Source organism: Pteropus alecto, unplaced genomic scaffold (assembly GCF_000325575.1).
Source record: "Pteropus alecto unplaced genomic scaffold, ASM32557v1 scaffold6, whole genome shotgun sequence".
NCBI classification, from domain to species: domain Eukaryota; kingdom Metazoa; phylum Chordata; class Mammalia; order Chiroptera; family Pteropodidae; genus Pteropus; species Pteropus alecto.
The window spans coordinates 495,840-521,656 of NW_006437738.1; the positions used below are offsets into that span (position 1 = coordinate 495,840).

Sequence of the window (25,817 nt, forward strand, 5' to 3'; positions counted from 1 at the left end):
GGTGTCAGTGGTGCGGCATGGCTGGAGGTGGCGGGCTGGAGGGGTATACTGGGCCAGCTCACATGGCAGCTCGCATCCTTTCTCTGGAAGGTGATGGGGAGCCACTGGACAGGTGGAAGCAGGGAGTTCGATTTGTACAGAGAGGGGATAAGATGCATAGGGTGAACCTCTCGTGTGCACATATGAAAAGGGCTGTAGTGTGAGTCACAGGAGGGGCAGATCCAGTGCTGAGCCATCAGAGGGGGCAGCTGGGCCTTGAAGGCGAATCAGAGGCTCTGGCCGGAACGGGGGAGGGCATTCCAGGTAGGACAGGCCAGGAAGTGTCCTCTTTTACTCTGGAAGAGCAGTTTTCACACATAACCATCCAGAGTAGGAGAGAGGACGGGCCCAGGGCTTGGTGGCTTTGTTCTTCCTCTCTTATCTCTTGTCTGAGACCTGCCAGGGTCCTGCAGGGAATTCACGGCTGAAGAGAACCAGATATCTGGGGACTAACCACCCCTATAACTGACCCATGTGCCCCGCCTTCCTCTACTGTCCTTCTTGAACTTATCTCCTCTGGAAACTAGGAATAAAGAACCCACTTCACAGGGTGGCTTTGAGCAAGGCTGGCATAGCAGATGCCAAATAAATGGCTCCACGGTGACCAGTATTCACAGTGACTGCAGCAGTAACCATAGCCCCGACTCTGTGCTGGCCAGTCCCAATGAAAATGCTTATTGTTCCCAGATGGGTCACACGGGCTCCTGTCCCCATGCCGTCCCATACATTTTCGTCAGTTCTGTCTACTGGGAAGGCCTCTACCTCATCCCCACTTCAAGTCACCTCCTCCAGCCATCCTTCTCTGACTCTTCCCCTCAAGAGAATGCACTTTTCTTTGTTTCTCTCTCTCTTTTTTTTTTTTTAATTATGGTGACATTGGCTAACGAAACCCAGTAAGTTTCAGGTATACAATTTAACAATAAGGCATTGTGTGTTCACCTGACTCTGCACTTTTCAAAGCTGAAACAGCTTGGGTCCCCCTGTGACTTCTCATTTCATGATCCCAGCTAGCTGTTTCCGGGGAACTCACCCAGGATTCTACCTGTTGGTCCCAGTTGTCCTCTGATCCCAGTAAGGGTTTTTTTAATTTGTTTATTTTCTTTATTGGTGGACATCATCACATCCCTTTTAAACTGCACTTTGAACACTCACAGCGTAAGGCCTCTCTGGGCCTCAATTTCTTTATCTCTGAAATGAAGATAATATTGCTTGTCCATCCTGCCTTACAGCTCTTCAAGGGGCACCTCACACCTGGCAGCCACTGGAATTCTCCCCTGAAGAAACCGAGCAGGCAAGCTGGGCCTTTGACAGGGGATGGGGGAGCAAAACTAAGGGGAACAGGCCAGAAATATCCAGCCTCACTATAGGAGAGACAGACTTGACACTTAGAAGTTGTATGGGGTAGAGAACTGTCACCATTACCATCACCACAAAAGCTCTTAGGTTTGCATCTTACACTGTGGCATTGCGGAGAACTGCTTGAAGCAGCCCTTGGTGCCCAGGAGCGTATGGTCCCCGACTGATGGCTCTGGCGTCACCTAGGTGCTCAGCTAAGGAGCAATAAAGAACAGTTGTCAGTAGGTGAAAGCAAATGGTGACACCGTGGGACGGTCCAAGGGTGAGCAGCTGCGAGACGCGAGAGGAAGCGAGGTGAAGGGCTGTGCAGGGAAGGAGTCGGTTGGAAGGGACCTTACAAGTTCAGGTTAGGAATGTCAGCCCGTGCCCCAGCCCAGCATCCTCTCCCTACAGCTGTGCTGGAAAAACACCTGGGTTCTGCGGTCAGAGGTGGTGGGGACAGGAGGAGGACGACAGAACGGAGAAGGAAGTACAACCGTGCGCTCTTTACACTTGCTGCTTTCCCGGTTGGCCTGTGCGATGGCTCCAGGATGTGGCCCGATGGTTTTAATTTCCTTTCTTCCACCTTGTGATAACAACAGCCACTGTTTATGTGCCCACAGTTGGCCAGTGGCCTGGAAGAGCACTTTCTCTACATTGTGTCATTTCATCCTCACGCCCAGCATGGGAGGCGGGAAGAGAGCCAGGTGTGACCTTTCAGCGGCCAGGCAGCAGTCAGCGTGTGGGAGGGACCCAGCTGCCAGCGCCAGGACCCTGAGGAGGGTCTCTCCTCCGGGGCGGGGCATCTTCCTTTCATCCAGCTGGACCCCCACAGTGACCCACTTCCCGTTAACCCCAGTGGGCTCCCTGGTGCTGGGCGCTCCCACTTCTCCACTTCCTGTGAGCACCATTCCCAGGGCAGCCAGCCTGCCCTCAGGGAGCCTCTCGCTGCTTTTCTAAGCCAGGCCTGACCCCCACATTCCCAGGTGCAGGCCCCAGGGGCTCAGCCTATGCTCCTACTTGCTTTAAAAAATTTCCATACCGTTTGGAAAATAAGGAAAAGAAAATAATTGCCCATAATCCCAATACCCTCATCTACTCCTAGTATTTTGGTATGTTTTTTATCAGCTTTTTTTTTTTCTGCGCATTATTTTTATTCAGTTAAACTTGTAAATTGTGCTTTAACGCCCTTTGTATGGGCCAAGCTTTGTGCTGGGGGTGAGTGTCCAGAGGTGCAGCACCTGCCTTTAAGAAGCTCAGACTCCAGAGCCAGCCCATCTGGGCTCCAGTCCTCACTCCTCCACCTACTACTAGCTGTGTGACCTTGGCATGTTACTTTACCTCTCTGGTCTGTTCCTTGCATTTCTCGTATGTAAAATGAGATGAACAATGGTAACAATTTTATAGGGTGGTGGTACAGATGAAATGATCAATATATGTAAACTCTTGGAACAGGGCCAGGGAACAAGAAGGCACGTGAGTGTTTGGTGTGATTAGTATTTGGAAGCGTGAGGTCTTGTGAGGGGATCAAGGCTTTTCCAGACAGATCAATGCAGACAGGTGAGGATGAGTGAAACAACCTTGCTTTCTGGAATCGCGTATGGTTTAGAGCTGACAGGGCGGGTCTAAGAGGCAGAGGCTGCATGGGAGGTGGGGGCTCCACAGGCCGAGCACAGGGCACATCATGGACTGGATGCCACCGAGCCTGTAGCACAATGCCACATGCTCTTCCTGAGTGGTTGGGATCTTCACAATCATAGCTTTTAATGACCCCGAGGTGTCTGTGAGGTAAAGATATCACCATTTACATTTCCCTTAATGTTGGGTATTGAAGTTGCTTCCCTTTCTGTGTCAAAACAAAAAAAATGTTATATGCACATTGACGTGCATGCCTGTCCTACATTTTAGGGGGTTCTTTTCCTGGGACTCATTACCACACCTTTCCTCGGCGTCCCTCCCCTCTCCCCTGCCTATGGGGAGGGGTACAACTCCTCTGTTCTTACAGTTCCCGAGACAAAAGGGACTTGACACAGGTTTAAGCATTCTCACACGTGTTCTCATTTCATCCTCAAAACACCTGAAAGGTGAGCATTATCCTCATTTTAAAGAAGGAGAACTGAGGCTCACAGTCTGCTCACACCACATCTTACCACTTATCATAACAGGAAGGACGTTACAAAGCTTTGGAATGTTTTCAGAGCTCTACAGTCATGGTTCTGTAAGCCTCGGTTTCCTGATCTTTAACATGGGGGGTGACTGAAGCCAAGAGAGCTAATGTTTATCGAACATTTACTGGCTGCTAGCTTCTCTTATTAGACACTGTTGTGGTCCCCGTGTTACAGATTTACAGATGAAGAAACTAAGACTCGGGGAGGTTAAGTAACTTGTCCAAGGCCACACAGTTGGTAAGTGGCGAGGCCAGGATTTCAGTGGTTTTGCTCAAGAGCTGCACTGTGTGCTCAGCGCATCTGCCTCATGTGGTTTTATGAGAATTAAATGAGCCAGTAACGTGACGTGCTTAGCTCAAGGCCTCCTATCTCGTAAGTGCTCAATTAATGTCTCCTGATGTTATCATTTTGACCCTTACTCCTTATTTAGGTGATTAAATGAGGCCTCCTGTTGTTCCTTTTATCCTAAAGTTGATACTTTCCTCAACACATGGACCAGGTTGTGACTAGTGTCCATTCACATGTCCACTTTCCTCCAGGGCGCCCACATGTTCACTCCTTGTCCTTGTCTGACCTACTCTTTTGCAGGTGACGTTGTGGCGCAGAGGCAGAGGGTGGCCACCAGTTAATTGTCACCTGACTCTGGTGGCACTGCCTTAGGAAGGCAGCATGCTTTCTGAGAACCCAGAAAATAACAAGACATCTAATTCTGTCATCCAAACTGGGGACGATTTCCATAGTATAAACTGGGACCCTGTGAATATGAAATGTAAAATTTCCACTCAAATATGTGGTCACTGTGTCCAGTCCTTTCATGCACATTTATTTCCTGGAAGCTGGGTTTTGAGTTCCCTTGGAGCTTCTTGGGAAACCAGGGTAGCAGATATGAAAGGCTTTGGACAAATGCTTACAGTTCCCCCGCCCCTGACAGAGTGTGTGAGACCATCCTGGTTCCCTTGCGGTTTCTAGTAGAGGGGACACTGGTTTTGTTTGTGGAATTGAAATGATCCATACCAAGCTCTTTGAGTACCAGAAAGCTTGACCCTTCACCTTACATGGCGAGAACTCCATTTTCACAGGGCGGGATCACCTGTAGCATGTGCTCCTTTGAGCGATATGGCTCCACGCTACAGATGAGGAAACTGAGTCTCTGCTGGAGAAACTGGGTCTGGGACAGGACAGTCCGGTCACCTGTGCACAGTGGCGGCTCTGTAATGCCCGTCGGGCCTTCTTACCTCCCACTCAGTGCCGTCTCTCTCTCTCTCTCACCTCCTTTGCAGGTCCCTTCACGCCCAGAATCAGGGAAACTGCGCTGGTGGGGAGCGATCTGGGTGCCTGGGCAGGAAACCGCTGCGCTTGGTGAGGTGGGCATGGGAGACCGAGCCCAGCTGACCAGAGACCCCGTTTTCTTCTAGACTGAGGGGGAAGGCGGTGGGGCCTCCTCACCAGCCCCGCAGAAGATGCAGTTCTTCGGCCGCCTGGTCAATACCCTCAGTAGCGTCACCAACATGTTCTCTAACCCGTTCCGGGTGAAGGAGGTGTCTGTGGCCGACTACATCTTGAGTGTCCGGGTTCAGGAGGAAGGGCAGCTGATTCTGTTCCAGAACACTTCCAATCGCACCTGGGACTGCATCCTGGTCAACCCCAGGAACTCACAGAGTGGATTCCGGTGGGTGATGATCAGCTACAACTCACGCCTTTCCTCTGACTGGAGGTTTCTTGGCTCAGAAGCCACTTCTTTGGGTCTGTGTTTGAGGGGTCAGGAGAGAGGTGGGAGAGGGGACTGCTCTTGAGTGGAGGGAGGGGTTTCCTAGAATCCACACCTGGCCTGTCAGGGTCCTGGCAGCAGGAACAGAAGACCGGGCTGTTTCCTGGCAAGGCTTGACCCATGCGGTTGGAGGGAAGAGGAAAGGGGGTGAAGCTGAGAAGGGTCAGTCAGGTAAGGCCCAGGGGTCACCTGGATCTTTAAAGGTATGACTGCCCTCACAGGGAGGGCAGAGTTTGTTCAGGAGAGCCTTTAAGGGGTGGACAGTTGTCACTTCTCAGGGTCTCCTGTGGGCTAGAAGTGAAAGGTAGGAAGCCAGCTGCAGGGCTGTGGGAAAAGGGGAGAGGAGTGGCTAAGGACCCAGAATGCAGGGTCTGGAGGAGCTTGGGCTCCTGCAGACTGGCGTTGAGTTGGGCTGGTACCGACAGCCCTTTTTCTATCCATCCATCCATCCCTCTGGCTATCCTGTTGTCCCCCATCCAGTCAGCATGCACTGAGCACCTCCAGTGTCTCTGGAGTCTGCGGCCCTGGGCCAGGTTCAGCTGGTGCTGCGAGATGGTAGGACATGCTCTGTGTCTTTAAGGAACATGCAGTCCTTGGGCGAGGCCACCTGCAAGCCAGGCAGTGTGAGGAGTGACAGAGGCAGAGCCCCCTGAACAGTGGGAATAGGAGGTGACTACTTCCTGGTGGGCTGCTCTGTGTCTGGAAGAGTGAGTAGTAGTGTATCTGGAGGAACAGAGTGGATAGGGTTGTTCCCGACCTGTCAAGGCCTGAGGGAGGGGACCCACAGGCAGATGGGTCTGGCCGGGACCTGGGTGTGTCCAGGGCTTGTTGTGACAGAGGCAGAGCCCCCTGAACAGTGGGAACAGGAGGTGACTACTTCCTGGTGGGCTGCTCTGTGTCTGGAAGAGTGAGTAGTAGTGTATCTGGAGGAACAGAGTGGATAGGGTTGTTCCCGACCTGTCAAGGCCTGAGGGAGGGGACCCGCAGGCAGATGGGTCTGGCCGGGGCCTGGGTGTGTCCAGGGCTTGGGAGAGAGGTCAGGCTGGAGGGAGCCTCAGGATCACTCTGACTGAGGCGGTGTGGCAGCAGGAGTCTCTGAAAGTGGCAACTGGGAAGTCGAGGTCCAGTCACCAGGAGACGAGTGAGGCAGGGTGTCAGGACACCAGCCTGTCAGGGCCTGGCTCCACAGGGAAACTGAGGCAGAGGCACCCAAGCAGGCGGTTGGGCAAAGAACACAGTCCAATGGCCAGTTTCAACACAGCAAGAGTAGTCCCGACTGGGCTCGGATGGGTCTGAGCTGACGGCCCTCTGGCTGGCCTCGTTCAGAACTCTTCCCCAGGCCCGCAGCTGGGGGCTGCTCTTCAGGAATGCACAGCTGACCGGGCCAGTGGGTCCATTCATCTGTGCCTTTGAGGTGTCCTGCCCTGGTGGCTCTACACCGTCCCTGTGCAAATCATCACCAGGTCCGCCTCAGTTATAAATATTCCTCGACAGGATTCTAGCTTTGTCTCGGGAAGGTTGAGCTCCACTCTGGGCCGACTTCCATCTCGGAGGGTTAAACCCTTTGTGAACAGTTTATTAACGACACCTGTGCTATTACTACCCTTGATTGGGTGGCACCTTACAGCTGACAGAACTGTCACATATGGTACAGTGGCATGTCCTCCAGCGACCTGATGAGGTAAGCAAGGAAGACATTCCATTTCATGGATGAGAAAACTGAGGCTCGGGGATGAGAAATGACTTTTCCAGAGTTGCACAGGAAGCAGTGAAGAAACACAATCTGTGTCTTCTGGTTCCTAAACCATTTCTCTTCCTGTGCCGCTCTGTTGATTTTAGACAGAATAAGCATTGTTGGGTAGGATTTCAAGCTAAGCTCATATTTCCTCTCAGAATGCCAGGAATCACCCGGCTCTGGATTCTCCGCTCTGCTCTCTAACCTGCTCCCACACAAGCAGTTTTACATCAGCAAATGGCATCACCGCCCATCTCTGTGGTTGTGCAATCCAGACACCTAGGAGTGATCTCTGATTCTTCGTTCTCCCTCACCCCCAGATCCAGGTCCTTAACCGAGTTTTGTCGGGTTCTCTTTCCAAGTAATCTCGAGTCTGCTGCTTCTCTGTCAGTTACGATTAGGTTCAGCTCGAGCGATAGAAAGCCCAACACAGTAGTGGCTAAACAGAATTGAGTTTTAGTTTTCTCCTAAGGGACAGCCACAGCAGATAGGGCCACTGTGGTAGCTGTCTCCCTCTGTGATGTTGCTCACCGTGTGTGACCTCCATTCTCTAGGTCACCACATGGTCCCAGATGGCCATGCCAGGTCCAGCCCGCAGAAAGGCGGAAGGACAGGGTGAAGATGGGCAGTCTCCTTCTCCTTAGGGACACTTCTTGGAAGTTCCACCTGAGTCCCATTGACTAGGATTTTAGTCACATGACCACAGCGAACCATAAGGGAGTCCGGAGAGTGTATTCCAGCCACACACCATTCCAAAACCAGTAGGGGTCCTGCTACTCTCCATTTCGCCACTGGCTCTCTTTTCAGGCGGTGGGCATGGTGCAGGTGGACTCTTGCTGCTCCCTGCCTCCTGGCCTGTTGCTCCGGTACCATCTTGCTCTCCTCCCATCCTCTTCCAAGCTGCTGTCAGAATGATCTTTCTAGAATGATCTTTCATCTGTTTGCGCACTCCTCTGCTTAACTCTTTAAGGGCTTCTCTTTCCTTAACATTATCAGATGACTAGCGTGGCTCAGAAAGGCCCCTCTTGGGGCCTTGCCTCTGCCTCTGGTCTCAACTCTGGCCACCCTCTGCTCCTGGCCTTCACTCAGACTCTTGCCTCAGCCTAGAACACTTTCCCCTTCTTCGCTAGCCTCACGTCTAGTTGTTCTTCCTTGGCCTTCAGGCCTGAGTAGGTGTTTCTGCTGTGTGTCCCCAAAGCACCCCATCCCTGAGCTCAGTAGACCTCCTTCCTGGTGAGCACAGACCCCATGAATGTAGAGGCTGGGTCTGTCTTGTTCATCCCAGTACGACTGCCCAGAACGCAGCAGGGTGCCTGGCACATGTCGGGTTTGTGAGACGAATGTGATATACTACTCCTTCGGTTTTAACAGTGTTTACTGAGGGCTGCCAGGCCCTCTGTCAGGGCCGGGAGACTGTTGGATTCAGGGCTGTCGAGGGGGTGAGCTGGCAAGTGAGAGTGGAGGTTGGAAAAGGAGTTGCTGGAGGGGAAGTTATGAGGAGTTGCCAGTGGCAGTTCCCAGGCCTGTGGTGTGCCCAGGAGTGAGGGCTGAGGTGGGGTGGGCTCGGGGCACTGTGCCAGAGCCCTGGGCTTCTCATTGGGGGTGGTCATCACAGGGCTCTCCCCGACGGCTCTTTGTAGAGAAGGCTTACTATACCAGACGTCCTCTTCAGGAGGCTCTGTCCTTTAAATGTCTCCTCTTTTACTTGCCCAGAGGGCTTTGAACTGTCTGTAAGTACTTAAGTAAGGTGTTAGAGGTGGCTGTCGAGGCCCCGCATCCAGCCTTGGCTCCAGGTAGAGGTGTTCCTGCTGTTCTGTGGCCGCTGGTAGCTGGCAGGCGTAGCTTCAGGATGGAGGAAGGAATCAGGATCTTCCGAACCCCCAGCTTTTATTACCTAAGGCCAGTGAGTCCCACAGCACCCCTCCTGGGTGGAGAGATTGGACCCTGGCTGACATCGACAGCACTGACTCCAGTCACAGTGTCTGCTTTATTAGCTCCTCCGGCACGCCAGGACCCATCTCAGTGTTAACTCCCTTCATCCTCATAACAGCCCCAGGAGGTGGGGCTCTTATCTGTGGAGGAGGGAACACAGCTCTAAGAATTTAAGTAATTTGCCCAAGGTCACACAGCTGGTCAGTTGCAGAGCTGGCATTCAGTCCCAGGCATTTTAGCTCAAGAACCCACCTCTTCCTTCCACAGGAACATCTGGCAGTATGGCGTGCTGGGCGGGGCTCAGCTTATCTGGGCCCATCCTAGGCCCCAGGCCTGACATATGGTCCAGAGCCCCAGCTCTTCTGCCGTGAGCCCTGGGGCGGTCACGTGTAGCATTGCTGTGTACATTATGATAATGTCCATATTGGTGTTCCGGGTACAAATTAATCATTGACTGCTGACATTTACTGTGACATACGATATTTGATGAAACCCGCCAGCCCTCACTGCTGTCTCAGCAGAAGCAGGGTCACACTTCCCAGGCATCCTGGGAGGCATGAGAAGAGTGTGTGCGACATGTGATCTTCACTTCTTGAAAGAGGGCTGACTCTTGAGGCCCTCTGCACTTCTGCTCTGGGACTTTGCCATAAAACTGCTTGTCAGGAAACCCCAGACGAGCTGAGCGACCTGTGTCCTCACCCCTCTGTTCTCCCTCAGCACTGTCCCTATGTCGGTCAGCTCCTCGTGGCTTAGATCGCCACATGTCTGTGTGCACACCTGTCTCCCTCATTAGACTGCAGAGCTCCTAGGAGACGGGGCCCGGGTCTGAGTCATTTCTCCTAATGCCCAGTGTAGGGCCGACACCCAGTAGGTGCACGGTAAATACTTGGTCACTGGATGAATGAATCCTTGACCACAGGAGGTAAAAGTGGCCTTGATGGGTTGGGGGATTGGGAAAGGCCTCTTAGAGGTAGTTGGGTTAGAGGTGGACCTTAAGGGGTGAGGAGGATTTCACCAGCAGAAGGCGTGCGAGACAGGGCAGTGCATGGTGAGGGCAAAGATGAGCGAAGGCTTGGAGGGCGGCACGGAGGAAGGGCGCTTTGGAGAACCGGCGGGGAAGGGCTTGTGCTCGGCTTTGAAACCGGAGAGTTAGAAACCCCTGTAGCCTAATGTTTTCTTGGCCATTTTTTGGTCCAGGACCCCCCTTGAGAAGTTCAGAGGACCTTCTCTTCCCCCAAATGCACATCCACACATTGGCATGCAATTTCAGGAAGTTCTCAGACCCCCTGAGGCTTATCCACAGGCCGCTTCCAGCAAGGCAGAGGCTTCCCAGAGAGCTGATGACAGGTGGCTTTAGTCTAGGGGCTCAGTTTGAAAAGACAAGAAAGACACAGCACCACGAGGCTTCTAGATCTCAGCCTTTTCTCTGCATCTTTCTTTCACCTCGTTCTCCCCCAAACCTGGCCCTCCCTGAGGACGCTGCTGCCCTGCAGGCCTCTCCAGAGTTTTCTCTTCCAGTCTTTCCCCCACTGGGCTTTGAGGTGGGACAGGGTCTTCCTCACCTCTCAGACTTGAATGTCACATCATCCTGTGATACCACCCTCTCTCCCTCCTGGTGGCAGGCATCTGCACCCCCCAGGGCACTCCCCACATCCTCAAGATGTTAGCTGCGCTGGCTCAGCTCCCTCTCGGTCAGTCTTGACTTTGTCTTGACTCTTGATGGCTGCGGTATTCACAGGGCGCCCCTCCTCACACCCAGGGCTGTTGGCGCCTGATCCCTCCTGGTTCACAGGGCCAATCCCTGACCTTGTCATCACCAGTAACAGCAGCTCTTCCATAAATACAGGTTTCAAGCACCCCACATCCTAATCTCTGCCTCCTGTCTTTCCAGCTCCTCTGTCTACTCTGAATGCCAAATTCCTCTACCCCCGCAGACCTTGGCCTGGTTCTTTTACCCTTTCACAGTCCCTGTCCCTTTCATGGATGTCATCCCTTACCCAATGCCAACACCATGGCCCATTATCATAATCGCACCGTTGTATACACTCTCCGCTTTCTCGTTGCGCTCTCTCCATCACGTTTGGCAAACCCAACACCGATTAATTCCAGTTCTCCACGTGGCTGAAGGAACACCCTTCCATGCCCACCGGTCTTACCTTCAGATCACGTTGTGAGCCACAAGTGAGCCTGTGAGCCTGGAGAGGCCTGCAGGGCAGCAGAGTCCTGCCTTGCCCCAGATTGTCCTTGCCCCAGCTCTCCTGGAAGGCATGCCTTCCCCTCTCGTCCACCTCAAGCCCCTCCTCTCCATGCTTACCTTCAGCTGATGACCTGGCTTCTGTCTCAGTGGGAACACAATCTCCCTCCGCCCCCTCTGCCCGCACCTGCACCCATGCAGTGGGCCTTCCCTGTTGTCACCGGAGATGCACCATCCGAGGGTCTCATTGAGGCTTTTCCCCCCATCACGGTCACCATCCCCGCTCATCCACTTCAGGACATCATTTCAGCAATTCTTTCCTCTGTCTCCTACACAGTCCCCCCTCTTTTTTAGATATTTTCCATCACTATACAAATATGCGTTAAAAAACATCTTCCTCGACTCCACTTTCGCCTCAGACACTGCCTGTATTCGGCCGTCTTCAATTCATCTGTTTTTTCTCTGTAACTTTTTAAAAACGGTGAAATAGAAAGAACGCACTTATGGAAAAGTACATCTGACTCAATGATTTATCACGAACAACTCCAACTACCACCCATGTCAAGATTTAGGAAGCTGTGGCCCTCCAGAAGCCCCCCTTGTGTCGCCTTTCCCCCAAAGAAAGGTAACCTTCAACCCGACTCTCACGGAAATTGCTTTTGCGTCTGGCTTCTTTGCTCAGCATTTCGTCTGTGAGATTTACAAGTTTTTGCACGCAGCTGGGTCAGTCGTTTTCAGTGCAGTGGGATTCTGTTGCGTAACTAGATTGCAATTTTACTTTTCATTCTAGTGTTGGTGAGAATTGGGGTCTAGTTTTCTCGGTGCGTGTGTGCATGCATTTCTATTACACGTCAATCTAGGAGTGGAATTGCTAGGTTGAGGCCACACATATTCTCAACTTTAGTGGATAATTCCTCCCAGCAGCGTATGAGATTTCTTGTTAATTCACATCCTCTGATACTTAGTTTTGCCAGTTTAAAAGAATTTCGTCATTCCGTTGGGTGCGTAGTAATATGTTATTATGGCTTTGATTTGCATTTGTCTGATTACATATGAAGTTGAGCACCTTTCGATGAGTTGGTTAACCAGTTGGCAGTCCTCTTCAGTAAGTAAGGTACCTCCTCAGATCTCTCGAACATTTAAAAAATAAAGTTGTTTTTTTTTAGCGTTTTAGCAGGGTTGTTTTGTGCATCTCTGTTGCTGTCACCCACTCAATGGCTTGTCTTTGTACTTTCTTAATGGTACCTATCGATAAACTAGAGTTCTTTAGTCTTAAGGAAGTTAAACTTATTCATGTTTTTTACAGTATGCTTTTGTGTACTGTTTAAGAAATTCCTTCTTTACCATGAGGTCAAGAGGGTATTTTTCTGTATTCTAGAAGCTTTGTTATTTTGTTTTTTTTTTAATAACTAGATTAATAATATACCTGGAATTGCTTTTTAAAAAAATATATGGTGTGAAATAGGACTCGGATTGCTTTTTCTTGTTTTTCATCTGGAGATCCAATTTTCCCAGGCCCTTGTATTGCAAACTATTCCTTTTTACTTCTCTAGAACGCCCCTTTGGTCATAAATCCGTGTCCTTCTATGAATGGATTCACTTCTAGTCACTGTTCTGTTTTCCTTTTCTTGCACCAATATTATGCTGTCTTACTATAACTTCATGATAAATCTTGATATCCGGTAGAAAAAGTTATCACTTCGATCTTCTTCAAGATTATTTTGGCTATTCTTAGCTCTTTGCATTTTTTACAAGAGAAAAGTTCCACACACAAAACAAGCAAAGAAGCAAACAAACAAACCAACCCTTTTGGTCTCAATATTTTTATTGGGATTGCACTGATTCTATAGATTAGTTTGATAACAATTAACAACTTTATATTATTTAATCTTCCAATCTAGAAACCAGGAATACCCTCCTATTAGATTTTCAAAAATTTCTCTCAATGCTTTGTGGCTTTCTGCACAGATGTTTTAGACATATTTTATTAGATTTATTCATAGTGTTTGAATTTTTTTGATGTTACTATAAATGATATTTATTAAAATTTAATTTTCCATTTGTTGCTCTATATAGCCATGCAGTTGATTTCTGTATATTCATCTTGTGTTCAGCAACCTTGCAAAAGTCATTTATGAGTTTTAATAATTTATCTGTAAGATTTTTTGAATTTTCTAAGAACTCAATTATATCATCTATCAATAATGACAGTTTTATTTCTTTCTTTCCAATCTTTACACTTTTTATTTATTTTTCTTGCCATACTGGTAAGAATAGTCAGTATAATGGCGAGGCAAACATTCTTATCTCATTTATGATCTCAAAAGGGAAAACTTCAACATCTTATATTAAGTATGATGTTTATTCCAGTTTTTTTGTAGATAACCTCTGTTACATTGAGGAAGTTCCTATTTATTCCCAGTTTTCTAAGAGCTTTTTTTTTTAAATCATGAATGGGTGTTGTATATTTTCAAATGCTTATACTGCAATAATTGAGTTTTGCATCTCTTCACTTGTTAGTTTCACCTTCATTTTGTCAGGCTGGCGAATTACATTGATTGACTGTTAATTTTCAAATGTTAAAGCAGCCATATATTCTCGGAATAAATCTCTCCTTGTCATGATGTATCCTTTTTGCATATTGCTGGATGAAATCAAATATTCGTTTAGGATTTTCAGCATCTATGTTTATGAAAGATATCATCCTGTAATTTTCTTTTTAAAACTGTTCTAATCAGTTTTTGGTGTCAGCTTTATGCTGGACTTATAAAAAGAACTGAGAAGTAATCCTCCTATTTTCTGAAAATTGTTTAAGATTGATATTATTTCTTTCTTAAACGTCTGGAAGAAGTTATGGGTAAAGCCATCTGAGCCTAGAGTTTTCTTCGTGGGAAGCTTTTAAGAGATATATTCAATTTCTTTAACAGATATAGGACTACCAAATTTTTTTTTCTTGTATTAGTTTTGATATGTCGTATTTTCAAGGAACTTGTATGCTTTAACTCGTCAAATTCATTGGCATAAAGTTGTTCATAATATCCTATTTTTTCTTTTTAATATCTGAAAGATCTAAAGAAATGGTACTTTGTGTTTCCTCTATTTCTTGTTCAGATTCGTTGGGGGTTTATTGTTTTTTTAAGGCTTTTTAAAGAACCAGCTTCTGGCTCTGTTTAAGCCAAATGCTGCTATACTTATATTAATGGCATTTTCCTGTCCATTAGTTGTTTTATTGTTTTAGTAGTTATCATGAAGATTGCGATATGACTTATTACAGTCTACCTTTATTGGTACTTCAGCACTTTCCTGACAATGCAGAAACCTTGAACCCTTCAGTTCCATTTATCCATCTCATTAGCCTTTTGTGATATTATTGTGATGTATTTTAATTAAAAAAATATATATGTAAATATCTATATCTATATCTACCTACCCCTAATCATTACGGTTGTTGTTATAAACAGTCAATTTAGATTTGCCTGCATATTTCCCCTTTCCATTCTTCTTTATTCCCTCCTCCTAATTACCATGCTTCCATCTTGGATAGTTTTCTTTCTGTTTAAAGAACTCCCTTCAGTAATTCTCTTGGTGCAAGTCTGCTGACAGTGAATCTTCTCCATTCATTTTTGTCTGAAAATGACTGTATTTTATCTTTATTTTTGAAAGATAACTTCACTGAATAGAATGTTAGGCTGACAGTTATTTTCTTTTATCTCTTTAAAGATGTGATTTCATTTTCTTCTCGCTTCCATTGTTTCTGGCAGCAGTCAACTGTCAGTCTTATTGCTTATTTAAAGATAACAGGTCTTTTTTTCCTCCAGCTGCTTTGAAGATGTTCTCTTTGTCTTTTATGTTTTGTAGTTTTACTGTTATATACCCAGGTATGGGTTTTTTTTGTCTGTTTTGTCCTGCTTGGGGTTCATAGAGCTTCATGAATCTGTGTCTTGAGTCTTTCATCGATTTTGGAATATTATTCATCAGTATTTTTATTGCTTCTGTTCTGTTCTATCTCTCCCCTCCTTCTGGAATTCCAGTTATACCTATGTTAAACCTTTATACCACTTCCCATATATCTCTTAATCTTTTAAAATGTATTATCCTTCCCTTTTCTCCTTTTGCTTCAGTTAGGATTTATTTTGCCAAGCTATTTTACTAATCTTTTCTGCTGTGTCTAGTCTGCTATTAGATCAATCTGTTGAATTCTTAATTTCAGTTATTGTATTTTCCAGTTCTAAAATATCTAATCGATTCTTTTGTGATATGTTTCATTTTTTATTTTCTTGAACGTATCTATCAAATTTTTAAAAGTTCCTGCTTGATAACTGATATCTGAATCACTTGTGGTTTCTGTTTCTATTGTCTGTTTAATCTTCTTAGACCTGTTTGATCATTTGGTCTTGGTTTTGGGCATGCCTAGTAAGTTTTGTTCGCATATTGGATATTGTAAATGAAAATTATAGAGAACATGGATGGCATTATCTTCCTTCAAAAGATTTTCTTAGGGCTGCATTTCAGGCTTTGTTAAAGTTGGTCCATCTTGAGCTTGCCCTCCCTCCTAGGTCATCACTTTTTCTTTTAAAGTTCTCAAATCTCAGCGTAAGGCCTTGGTTTTACCTGGGTCCTTCCACCTGGGCAGACCTGCCGCTGTTTTCTATTTGGTTTCTTGGCGTCTTGCTTATAGCTTATGAGGTAAAATTTCATGCAGAATTTGGGGCTCACTTCTCTGATCCCTTCAAGTTCTGGCCATCTCGAAAACACTAAATGCTGGCCTCTCTCTGCCTGGCCTCCTAAGGATGCTGGGAGCACTAGGATGCAGTTCTAACCTTGGTCTTTATATCCTGCACCACAGAACCCAAAGTGCCCTAAGTGGGGCTTCCTTCCCCGTGCTTCCCTTTTTACTAAACCCTTGGCCCTGTGTGCTTTGCCTGCCTTGGATTCTCTCCACTGCCTTCTAATACTTGTTTGAATTTAATCTTGTCTTTATATTTGTTTTCAGCAAGAAGGCTAGTCTGGTACAAGCTCCTCTGTTAAAGCCAGAGGTGAAAGTTCATCCCACAAGTTTGTTACGTAAATTTCACCATGACTTCTTATTTGGACCATAGTTTATATGTATCTTGCTCAATTTTCAGACCTACGGGAAATTTTTCGTTATCTTTTTTGTTATTGATTTTTTGCTTAATTGCATTGTGGTAGGAAAACATAGTCTAAATATTTTCAGGTCTTTGAAATTTGTTCAGATTTGTCTTAAGGCCCAGCATAAGTCCAATATTTATAATTTTCATATGAGTGTGCTTGCCAATAATATGTGTTTTATACTTGCTGGGAATAATGTTTTTTATATACTTCTGTGAGGTGTGTTTACTAATTGTTCACATCCAATAGGGCTTTTTCTGTCTGCTGTTTAAGTAACTGGCAGGAGATATTACAATATCTCAGTGCGATTGTGGATTTATCTAGTTCTCTTAATTCTGTCAAGTTTAACTTTATTTTACAACTTTATTGTTAAGTACTTTTTAATTTATAATTGTCATATTTTCTTAGTGAATCGAAACACTTATCATTATGAACTGTCCATCTTTGTTTCCAGTAATACTTTTTAACCTTAAACTCTACTTTGTCTAATATTAATATAGCTTTACCAGCTTTCTTTTGGTTGGTATTTAATATATTTCTTTATGCTTCTAATCTTGTAAAGAATATGTAGTTGTACTTTTTTCTCATGATCCTATTATTCCTCATATTTATTTGGAACATTTCGTCTGTTTATACTTAATGTAATTCTGATATATTTGGGTTGAAACCTACCATCTTACTGTTTGCTTTTTTTTGTTGTTCTATCTATTTTATTATCTTTATTCCTTTTTTCTTGTCTTTTCATTTATTTTCGTTTTTTTGTTTGTTTGTTTTAGTTAGCATTATTGAGATGCAATTTAGAAAAAAAATTTACCGATCTTAAGTGTACCACTCAATGAATTTTGGTAAAGGTACACACTCATATAACCATCACCACAATCAAGAGATAGAACATTTCTGTTATCCCCCAAATTTCTTTCATGCTCTTTTACTTACAATAAGTCCCCACGCCCACCATAGTCCCGGGTGATCACTGGTCTGTTTTCTATAGTTTTACTTTTCAATCATATAGCATGTAGTCTTATGAGTTTGACTTTTTTTCACTTAATCTTTCTCAATTAATGATTGGTTTCTTATTCCATTTTCTCTTAATTAGATTGGAAGTCATACACTGTATTATTATTTTTTAGTGATCACTGTTAGGAGACAATTCTCCATGGGTCTCTCATGTTTTTGCACAGCTTGCGAGCAGAAACACTGACGATATTTTCCCCAGGCTATCTTTACAAGGATGTTTGTATAGTGAACAGCTTTGGAAGATAGAGAAGATAGAGATGGGGTCTCTTTGGAGAGCAGAGGGTAGGTGTACTCTCATGTATGATAAAGATAACATCTTCCTTCAGAACAGAGCTTAGACAGATTTGCTTATTGATAATTATAAAAGATTCAAGTTCCCTGCACTCAGGGTTTCTCTCTTCTAATGCAACATGAACAGGTGTCACTTGACCCTCTTCATGTCACCCTGTGGGAACTGGATCCCAGGGAATTGGCACAAATGCTGATACTCTGGCTACTGTTATTGCTGTGAGTAATAAATTGCGCTTTGTCTTTGATCCAGGAATCTTGTGTCTCCTGCCAGCATCCATGAAACTGTGTCAGGTTAACTTGTTAGTTTGCAACTAGGGTAAAATCTGAAACCTTTCACAGTTCTTGATAGAAACTTAGAGATTGTAACAGACATCCTTGGCCTTACTGAAGTATAATTGGTACTTTAGAATCTTCCAGAATAATAAACAGGTCTTAGAACATTTTAACTGCATTTATCTCCCTCCAGGCTTCTATGCCATGTGCAGTTTTTTATTAACATTTTTAATTTAAACCCAACAAGACATACTGTCAATATTTATTTTGATTCGCCAACATATTTACCGTTTTCATGGTGCTTCATTTTTTTCTGCATCTTTATCTTTGACCATCTATCTGGGATCAAGTTCCTTCTGCTTGACGAAAATGTTTTTATATTTCCTTTTGTGTAGGTTGACTAAGGACAGTCTCTCTCTGTCTCTCTCTCTCTGATGAAATGTTTTCATTTCAACTTCATACTTGAAGGGGTTTTTTTCTCTCAGTGTTGAATTCTCAATGGCACTTCTTTTAGGTCTTTAAGGATGTCATTCCTTCGTCATCTCCAGCTTCCACTGTTGAGAAGCCATGCTTGCTCTTCGAAGATAACCTTTTTCTCCTCTGCTATTTATAATATTTTCTCTTTGCCTTTTGTTTTTAGCAGTTGTAATATGGCACGTCAGTTATTGTTATTGTTATTGTAACATAACAATATGTGTCATTCCCCAATATGTGTCATTCTCTAGTACTGCTGTGTTACAGACTACCACCCAAACCTAGTAGTTGAAAACGTTATCAATTACTTAGCTCACGAATCAGCAATTTGAGTGGAGCTCAGTGGGAAAGGTTCAATTCTGTCCTACATGGCCTTAGGTGGGGTGGCTTGACTGCAGGATCCACTTTTAAGATGATTCACTTCCAACTGGCAAGTGGTACTGGCTCTTGGCTGGGAGTTCATACAGGGCTAAGGGTCCAGGGCCAACAGCCATCTCCATGGGGGCTTCAGTTTCCCTATGGTATGATGGCTAGGTCCCAAGAGAAAACAAAGCAGAAGCTTCTAGTTCTTTAAGGCCTTGGTCCAGAAACTAGGGCAGCATCGCTTCTACCATATTCTACTAGTAAAGCAGTTACAGAGCCGGATCAAAAGGTAAAGAGACATAAATGCTCTCCCAGTGGGAGGAGTATCAAAGAATTTGGGGCCATGTTTTAAAATCTGCAGAAGTCCCTAAGTATAGATTTCTTTTCTTTTCTTTCTTTTCTTTTTTGGTGGAAGAGGGCTCATAGGGTATTTTAAATCAATGTTTTTCGTCAATTTTGGAAAGTTCACGGTTATTAATCTTCACATATGACTTCTGTCCAATTCTTCTCTTTTGTTTTTGTGACTCTACTTACATGTCTGTTAGCTCTTTCCATGATGTATTCTATATCTTTTATCTACTTTCCTGCATTTTCCAAGCTTTTGTCTCTCCATGCTTTATTCTGTTTACTCTTTCCTGACCTATCTCCTGTTCACTAGTTTTCTCTTCAGCATTGTCTAATCTGCTATTTATATCTAGCCATCGAATTCTTAATTTTGACAATGGCATTTTATAATTCCATAATTTCCACTTGGTTCTTTTTTAGTAAGTTAAAAAGTTCTTTGCCAAAATTGTAAAGCTTTTATTTTATCCTCTTGGATCTTATCACAGTTATTGTAAAGTCTGTGTCTGATCACTTTAATATTTGCAACCTCCCAACCCACCCCTGTTATAGATCTGTTTCTGTTGATTTTCTTTCATGTCGTCGTATCTCCTCACGTGCCTGGTGAGTTTTGATTATGTCCCCGACCTTGGGTTTGCAACAATGCTTGTAGAAATAATTTGAAGCCTAGTTTGATGTTTCCTTTATGTTTGCTTCTCACAGGTACCTGGGAACAGCTCACTCAGGATAACCTCAGTCCAGTTTCTAGAGCCGAAGTTATCTGAGGCTGAGCTGCAGTCCCTGTGAGGGTCTGTCTCCTTGTAATCCACCCTTATTCCCTGGGTGTAGACTTTCAGGATCCCAACCCAGAGTAAGAGGTGGTCATCAGGGCTCTCCCTTTTGTAGACCCTTGGCCTCCAATCCCTGCCCTCTCCCTCTGAGATTGTTAATGCGTGTCCCCCTTCAGCCTCTCAAGTTAACAGCATCCTAAACACCAGGCCGACTTCCTGGATTTCCATGATCTCTTCACTGTCTGATTAGGTATCCATTGCCTCGAGCAGATGTTTTTATATTTTATCTAGCATTTCTGGTAGTCCTCAGCAGGCAATCTGGTTCACGTTACCTTGTCCGCTGCCATTAATGGAAATGGAAGTCCTCAGAGAGATCCTGTTTTCTTTTGGATTATTCCCATCAGCATTCAAAAGCCTGATTACACTTGCCCCATTAGCTACCTTTATTTGCCCCCCCTACAGAAAACTCCACATTGTCTGTACTAGCTGTCTCCAATTTCTCACATCCCGTCCTTTCTTAAACCCCTCCCAGTCAGGCTTTGGTGCCCACGCGCCACCAAAAGTACTCTCATCAAGGTCACTCCATGCCTCAAAGGTACCATTTCCAGTGACCAATTTTCAGTTGTCATTATATCTGACACAGCAGCAACATTCGATGTGGAGCACCCCGATGTCAAGAGGTTGGTGAGATGAAACGAAAACCAGCCAGGGACAATGAGGAATGGCCCTTCCACGTCCCCCTTTGCTGCTTGTTTTGTTTTTTTCTATAGCACTTTTTACCTGATGGTCCATTTCGTGTACTTCCTTAGTTGGGTTTTTGCCTTTCTCATTTTGTTGATCTCCTCCCCCATGAGAACCTGGGCTTCAGGAGGGCAGGGCACGTTGTCCGTTTTGTCCATTCATTTATCCTTCAGTTAGAACATTGACAGGCACGGGTCACGTGCTCAGCAGTTGCTCTCTCTGGGAAAGAGCAGGGTGGCCCCATCGCGCTGGCTCGTGCTTTCCAGGCGTTACCTCCGCTAGACCCTGGCTGGCTGCTGGGCTTGCAGAGTTGTGTAGGAAGAAAACCTGGTATGTTGGAAACCCTGGTCAGAACTTCAAGTAACGTCACCGACATGTAATTATTACAGTTTTTGAAATGCTTTTACATTACTGTCACATCTGGTCCTCGCAGTACCTCTGTGAGGTAGGTAGGACAATTACTCTCGTGTTTCAAATAGGGCTCAGAGAGGGAAGAGGTTTTTCCAGGTTCGCACAGCAACTTAATAGCAGATCTTCGGCTCAAACATGACTCTTTAAAAGTGAACGAAACCTTTCTCTCTGATTATAAAAATTTATAGACTTGTTATAGAAAATTTGTAAACAACAGGAATGGATAAAGAACATTTAAATTATGCTACTGTGCACATTTTGACATACTTCCTTTCAGTCTTTTCTAAAATAGTTTAGATCATGTATCATACAAAATTTGTATCCTGCTTTGTAACTTAACATCACAAAATAACATTTCCCTGGTCTTTTAATATCTCACTTTTCTGGCTGCATAATATTCTACCACATAGACGTACCACAATTTATATGTAATGTTCTGTTGCAGGACATTTAGGTTAAACAGCACTTATTTCCTTCCGACTGTGTGTGCGCGACCGGGGACTTGAGGCCAGGCCTCTCAGATGTGGTAATCAAATTAGAAAGTGGATGTGACAGGGCTTTGGTAAAATAAAATTTAAAAGCACCACAGGATGAGATTTTTAAAAAAGAAAAAAAGAAAAGGAAATACATTTGAATGAAAAGAAAGTCCTGACTCCATTTTAGATGTGGCGGGAAGTAGGAGTAGGGAGTCCAGCTGGAGTGGGTGAGTGCACAGCTGGAGGCAGGCAGCGGCCTGCTCGTAGGGACCCAAGGCTTCATTTCCGTATTTTCCTCCTCGGTCCTGGCTGCTCAGGCTCTTTCAGCTGGACACGGAGGCCGATGCCCTGGTGAACTTCCAGCAGTATTCGTCCCAGTTGCCGCCCTTCTACGAGAGCTCCTCCCACATCCTGCACACCGAGGTCCTGCAGCAGCTGACCGACCTCATCCGCAGCCACCCCAGCTGGTCGGTGGCCCACTTGGCGGTGGAGCTGGGGATCCGAGAGTGCTTCCATCACAGCCGCATCATCAGGTAGGAGGGGGCCCTTGCTGGGTGGGAGAGGGGGACAGGACTCCTCTTGGTAGAGTGTGTGTGTGGATGGCGGGGCCGTGGGGAATCTCTCCATCCTGCCTCGGTTCCCCTCCATAAACTCAAAGGTTTCCCAGAACGTTTGAGTTAAAAAGGGGCAGCATTGCCTCCAGGTTGGAGCATAAGGATGCTGGCCGAGGTCGGAAGGAGAAATGTAACATTTCTGGAATACCTACCAGGTGCCAGGCCCATGGTAGCTATTTGATACCCACCACGAACTTGAATCCTCCCAAAAACCCCTTGATGTATTGTCATCCTAGTGAGAGGTTCTGTGACCTATGCAGGGTCACTCAGCCAGAGAGGCCGAAGAGGCTTCAGATCCCTGAGGTCTCCTCTCACCAGTGAGGTCGCCCCTCTGGGAGCTGGACCACTTACTTTCATACATTCATTCAGCCAACACTCATATCAGTGGATGCCTCCGGGTGAAGCTACCACCGTGCTGGTCACAGGACTGCAGCTGTGCTTTGCCCTGAGGGAGCCTCCTTTGGTCCTTCTCCCAGCTCACGTCGGCTCCCAGGCCCAAAGCTCAGAAATCCGGGCTGCCCTTTACTGTTGACAGGCCTGTTCTTGAACATCAGGTATTTAATCTCATCGCTGTCCATTTCCCAGGTTAGGCGTGGCAGGTAATGTTTTTATTTTTTCGTACATAAGGATATTGAACTCCAGAGAAGTTAAATGAATTGCCCAAGGGTAGTGAGATTTCTGCCTTCTGCATCCTTTCTGTGCCACCCACTGCCCACTTCAGGCTGGGTGTGGCCCTAGGGCGTATCTCCCATACAGATGTGCAACCTGAACTAAAAACTGATATGAATCACATTAGATACAGAGAAATTGCCACTCAGCCCTAAGTTTGAACCAGCCAGCTTGAGCACGACACGAGTGCTCTTGAGCTCCTAGCCCACTTCCTTCTTCTGCACTTGGGTTTCTCAGCGCCCCCCTCCCACCTCGTGCCATGCCCCTCACCTCCCCGGCCCTCCCCGCAGCTGCGCCAACAGCACGGAGAACGAGGAGGGCTGCACGCCCCTGCACCTGGCCTGCCGCAAGGGTGACGGGGAGATCCTGGTGGAGCTGGTGCAGTACTGCCATGCCCAGATGGACGTCACGGACAACAACGGAGAGACGGCCTTCCATTATGCCGTCCAGGGTGACAATTCCCACGTGCTGCAGGTGAGCAGAGGTGGAGATAGGGCAACCAGTACCAGTGATACTTTGCTGTGCCCACAGCTCTCTCTGGACCCCTGGGCTCAGATGTCACTCTGGGCCTCTCACTATCTCTGCTTGGCCCTTGAGGCCTGAGCTTCTTTTTGGAGGGTGCGCCCCACCCCCATTCCTCCCTCCCCACATTTGTCAAGGAAACACATCCTTGGCCACTTTGCTCTGACGACCCTGGGAAAGTCCTCCAACCCAGCAAACTACACTCAAGGCCCAGTCCAGACTGTGAGTTTAGTTCGGCTTTACCTGAGCAGCTCCGGTGTGGACCCCTGGGCCGCTTCACTTCAACCCGAATTCACTTCAACCCCTGCCTGGAGGCGCACATGGCCTGGAAGGACCTGAGCTTAACTTTTTATAGAAACTCAAAACAAACAAAACAAGACTCTATCTGGCTCCTTCAGGCATTTGCGCCAGAGGTGCTCCTTCTGTTCAAAGTTTGATTAACTGGGCAGAAAAATTAAAATTGCGGGTGCGTAGATCCAGTGATTTTATTAAAAAGCTATTTTCAATATTAGATAGAAAAGACAGAATACTGGACAATATTTTATTGCCTGGAATTAGAAGATTCCTCTAAAGGTATACCCTTGTCTCTGCCTTGGCATCAGAATGGAACTACGTGATTCCAGAAAATGTGGACATGCCCAGTGATTTAGTGCTCTTGGGGAAGGGGGTTCCACCCCGACTGTGGCGCTCCACCCTGCCTGAGAATCCACTGCATGCCCGGCGCAGGGCCGTGCACATCCTGCCGCGGGCAGAGGGCATGCACTATCCACTGTCACGTACAACGGTACCTGTCCCTTATCATCTGCCAGTCACATGCCTGGGTGTTGTATATGTTCTCGTTAATTCTCAGAATACCCACTGTGAGTGAGGGTCACTATCCTCCTCTCCTCGCTAAAGAAACAAGTTCAGTGACGTTAACTGTGCCCAGGGAGGGCCACAGAACTGAGTAGTCGGGCTGGCCCCTGAGTCGGGCCTCCCTGCTGTGTCCCCAGGCTGCTGACAGGCTCAGCTGGTCATATGGGAACTCACAGAAATCGCACTTAACCTCAGGGAGACAGCCTTCAGCTGAGGAAACAAATGCCTCCCAGTTTGCTTTTTAATACTGGTATTTTTTTTAATTGAAAAAATGATATCTGCACATAGCAAAAAAATTCAAGCAGAACAGAAGGGTGTATAATGGGAAGCAAGAATCACTCCCCCACCCTCGGCCCCCAGTGCCATCCCTGGGTACACCCGCATTTTTAGTTTCTTGATTCAGAATTTCTCATACGTGCCACCGCCATGCCAGACCAATGCCCCAGCCAACACTGGCTCAGTCAGCTTCTTTTTTCCTCCATGTCCTCCTTTCTTTGTTGCTTCTCTAAGTTCTCAGTGTTCTTGTAGAGTCCAGTTTCCCTTCCCTTCAGTCCCGGAGAGAGACTGTCACGGTGGATGTTAGGGGAGGGACGTGCAGGGGCTTCTGTGTTGGGCTCCAGCCCACACCACTGTGGTGCTGCCAGCTTCTAGGGAAGAATGCATCTGCCGGCCTGAACCAGATGAATAACCAAGGGCAGACCCCGCTGCACCTGGCGTGCCAGATGGGGAAGCAGGAGATGGTCCGCGTGCTGCTGCTGTGCAATGCTCGGTGTAACATCCTGGGGCCTGGCGGCTACCCCATCCACACGGCCATGAAGTTCTCCCAGAAGGGGTAAGACCTCGCTCCCCGCCCCCACCCTGCCACTGCTGTCCCACGTGGTTGGCTGGGCCACAGCTCTCTCACGGCCTGTCCTGAGCAGTGACTTCCATAGGCTCATTAGATGCGGATGAGAAACTGGCACCAAGAGCTGGCCTGGCATGAAGAAAGTGCTCGATAAATGTGTAGGGGTGTGAATATCAGTCCACGAACTCCGCTGCGTAAAGAGTAAAACTTTAAAAATTGCTCTCTCATGCACCCTAGTTTCTGACTATGAACCTCCCTCTACCAGACTTGGAGGAAAACAATCTTAATCTTCCCTGGGGGTCCCCGCGCGCCAGCTCCCCCAGCTGGTGCTCCAGTGTTAGAACGTCACGCAACCCCAAGGCGGGAAGGGCCCGCCGACCTGGGCCCTCTTCCGCCCAAGCCCACCAGCCCGATCTGAACCCCTTCCCTGCTGCAGCGCTCCCAGCTTCCGAGGCCGACTCAGAGCCCAAGAATGCTTGGCAGGGCGGCCTAGGGCCCCGTCTGCCCGGATGCATTTGTCCTTCTTGGCCGGTGGCACTGCTGGGACGCAAGTGCCGGGCTACGTTTCAGGGAGCTCTAGAACACCCTCATTTCTTCCTTTCTCCTCAGACCTGGGAAACCCCGGTCTCATGAAAATTCTTCTCCGTGTGTGTGTGTGTGTGTGTGTGTGTGCGCGCGCGTGCGCTGTGGGTGTGTATGTGTATGTGTGTGGTATGTGTGTGTGGTGGTGTGTGTGTGGTGTGGGGGTGTTGTTGTTGGGTTGAGCACATGCAGCTGATCAAAGAGCCTGAAAGCCTATGTTGAGGAGGAGACCATAATGGGTGTTAACCAAAGCCCCTCTGAAAGGAATGGAC

At 46.9% G+C, this 25,817-nt stretch overlaps 1 protein-coding gene across 5 annotated transcripts in view; it reads left to right on the plus strand.

Moving 5' to 3' along the window:
* Positions 1–25,817, plus strand: part of PLA2G6 (phospholipase A2 group VI) — a 53,197-nt gene that overhangs the window by 4,592 nt on the left and 22,788 nt on the right. For 2 of the 5 annotated variants that reach the window (XM_025048872.1, XM_025048870.1), the window contains exons 2-5: positions 4,958–5,211; positions 21,777–21,992; positions 23,033–23,216; positions 24,764–24,951. In XM_025048872.1, the coding sequence (XP_024904640.1) occupies positions 5,003–5,211; positions 21,777–21,992; positions 23,033–23,216; positions 24,764–24,951 (797 nt within the window). In that variant the 5' untranslated portion in view covers positions 4,958–5,002. Of the gene's footprint in view, positions 1–4,822; positions 5,212–21,776; positions 21,993–23,032; positions 23,217–24,763; positions 24,952–25,817 lie in introns of all 5 variants that reach the window. The other 3 variants (XM_025048871.1, XM_006914740.3, XM_025048869.1) reach the window with 2 other exon arrangements.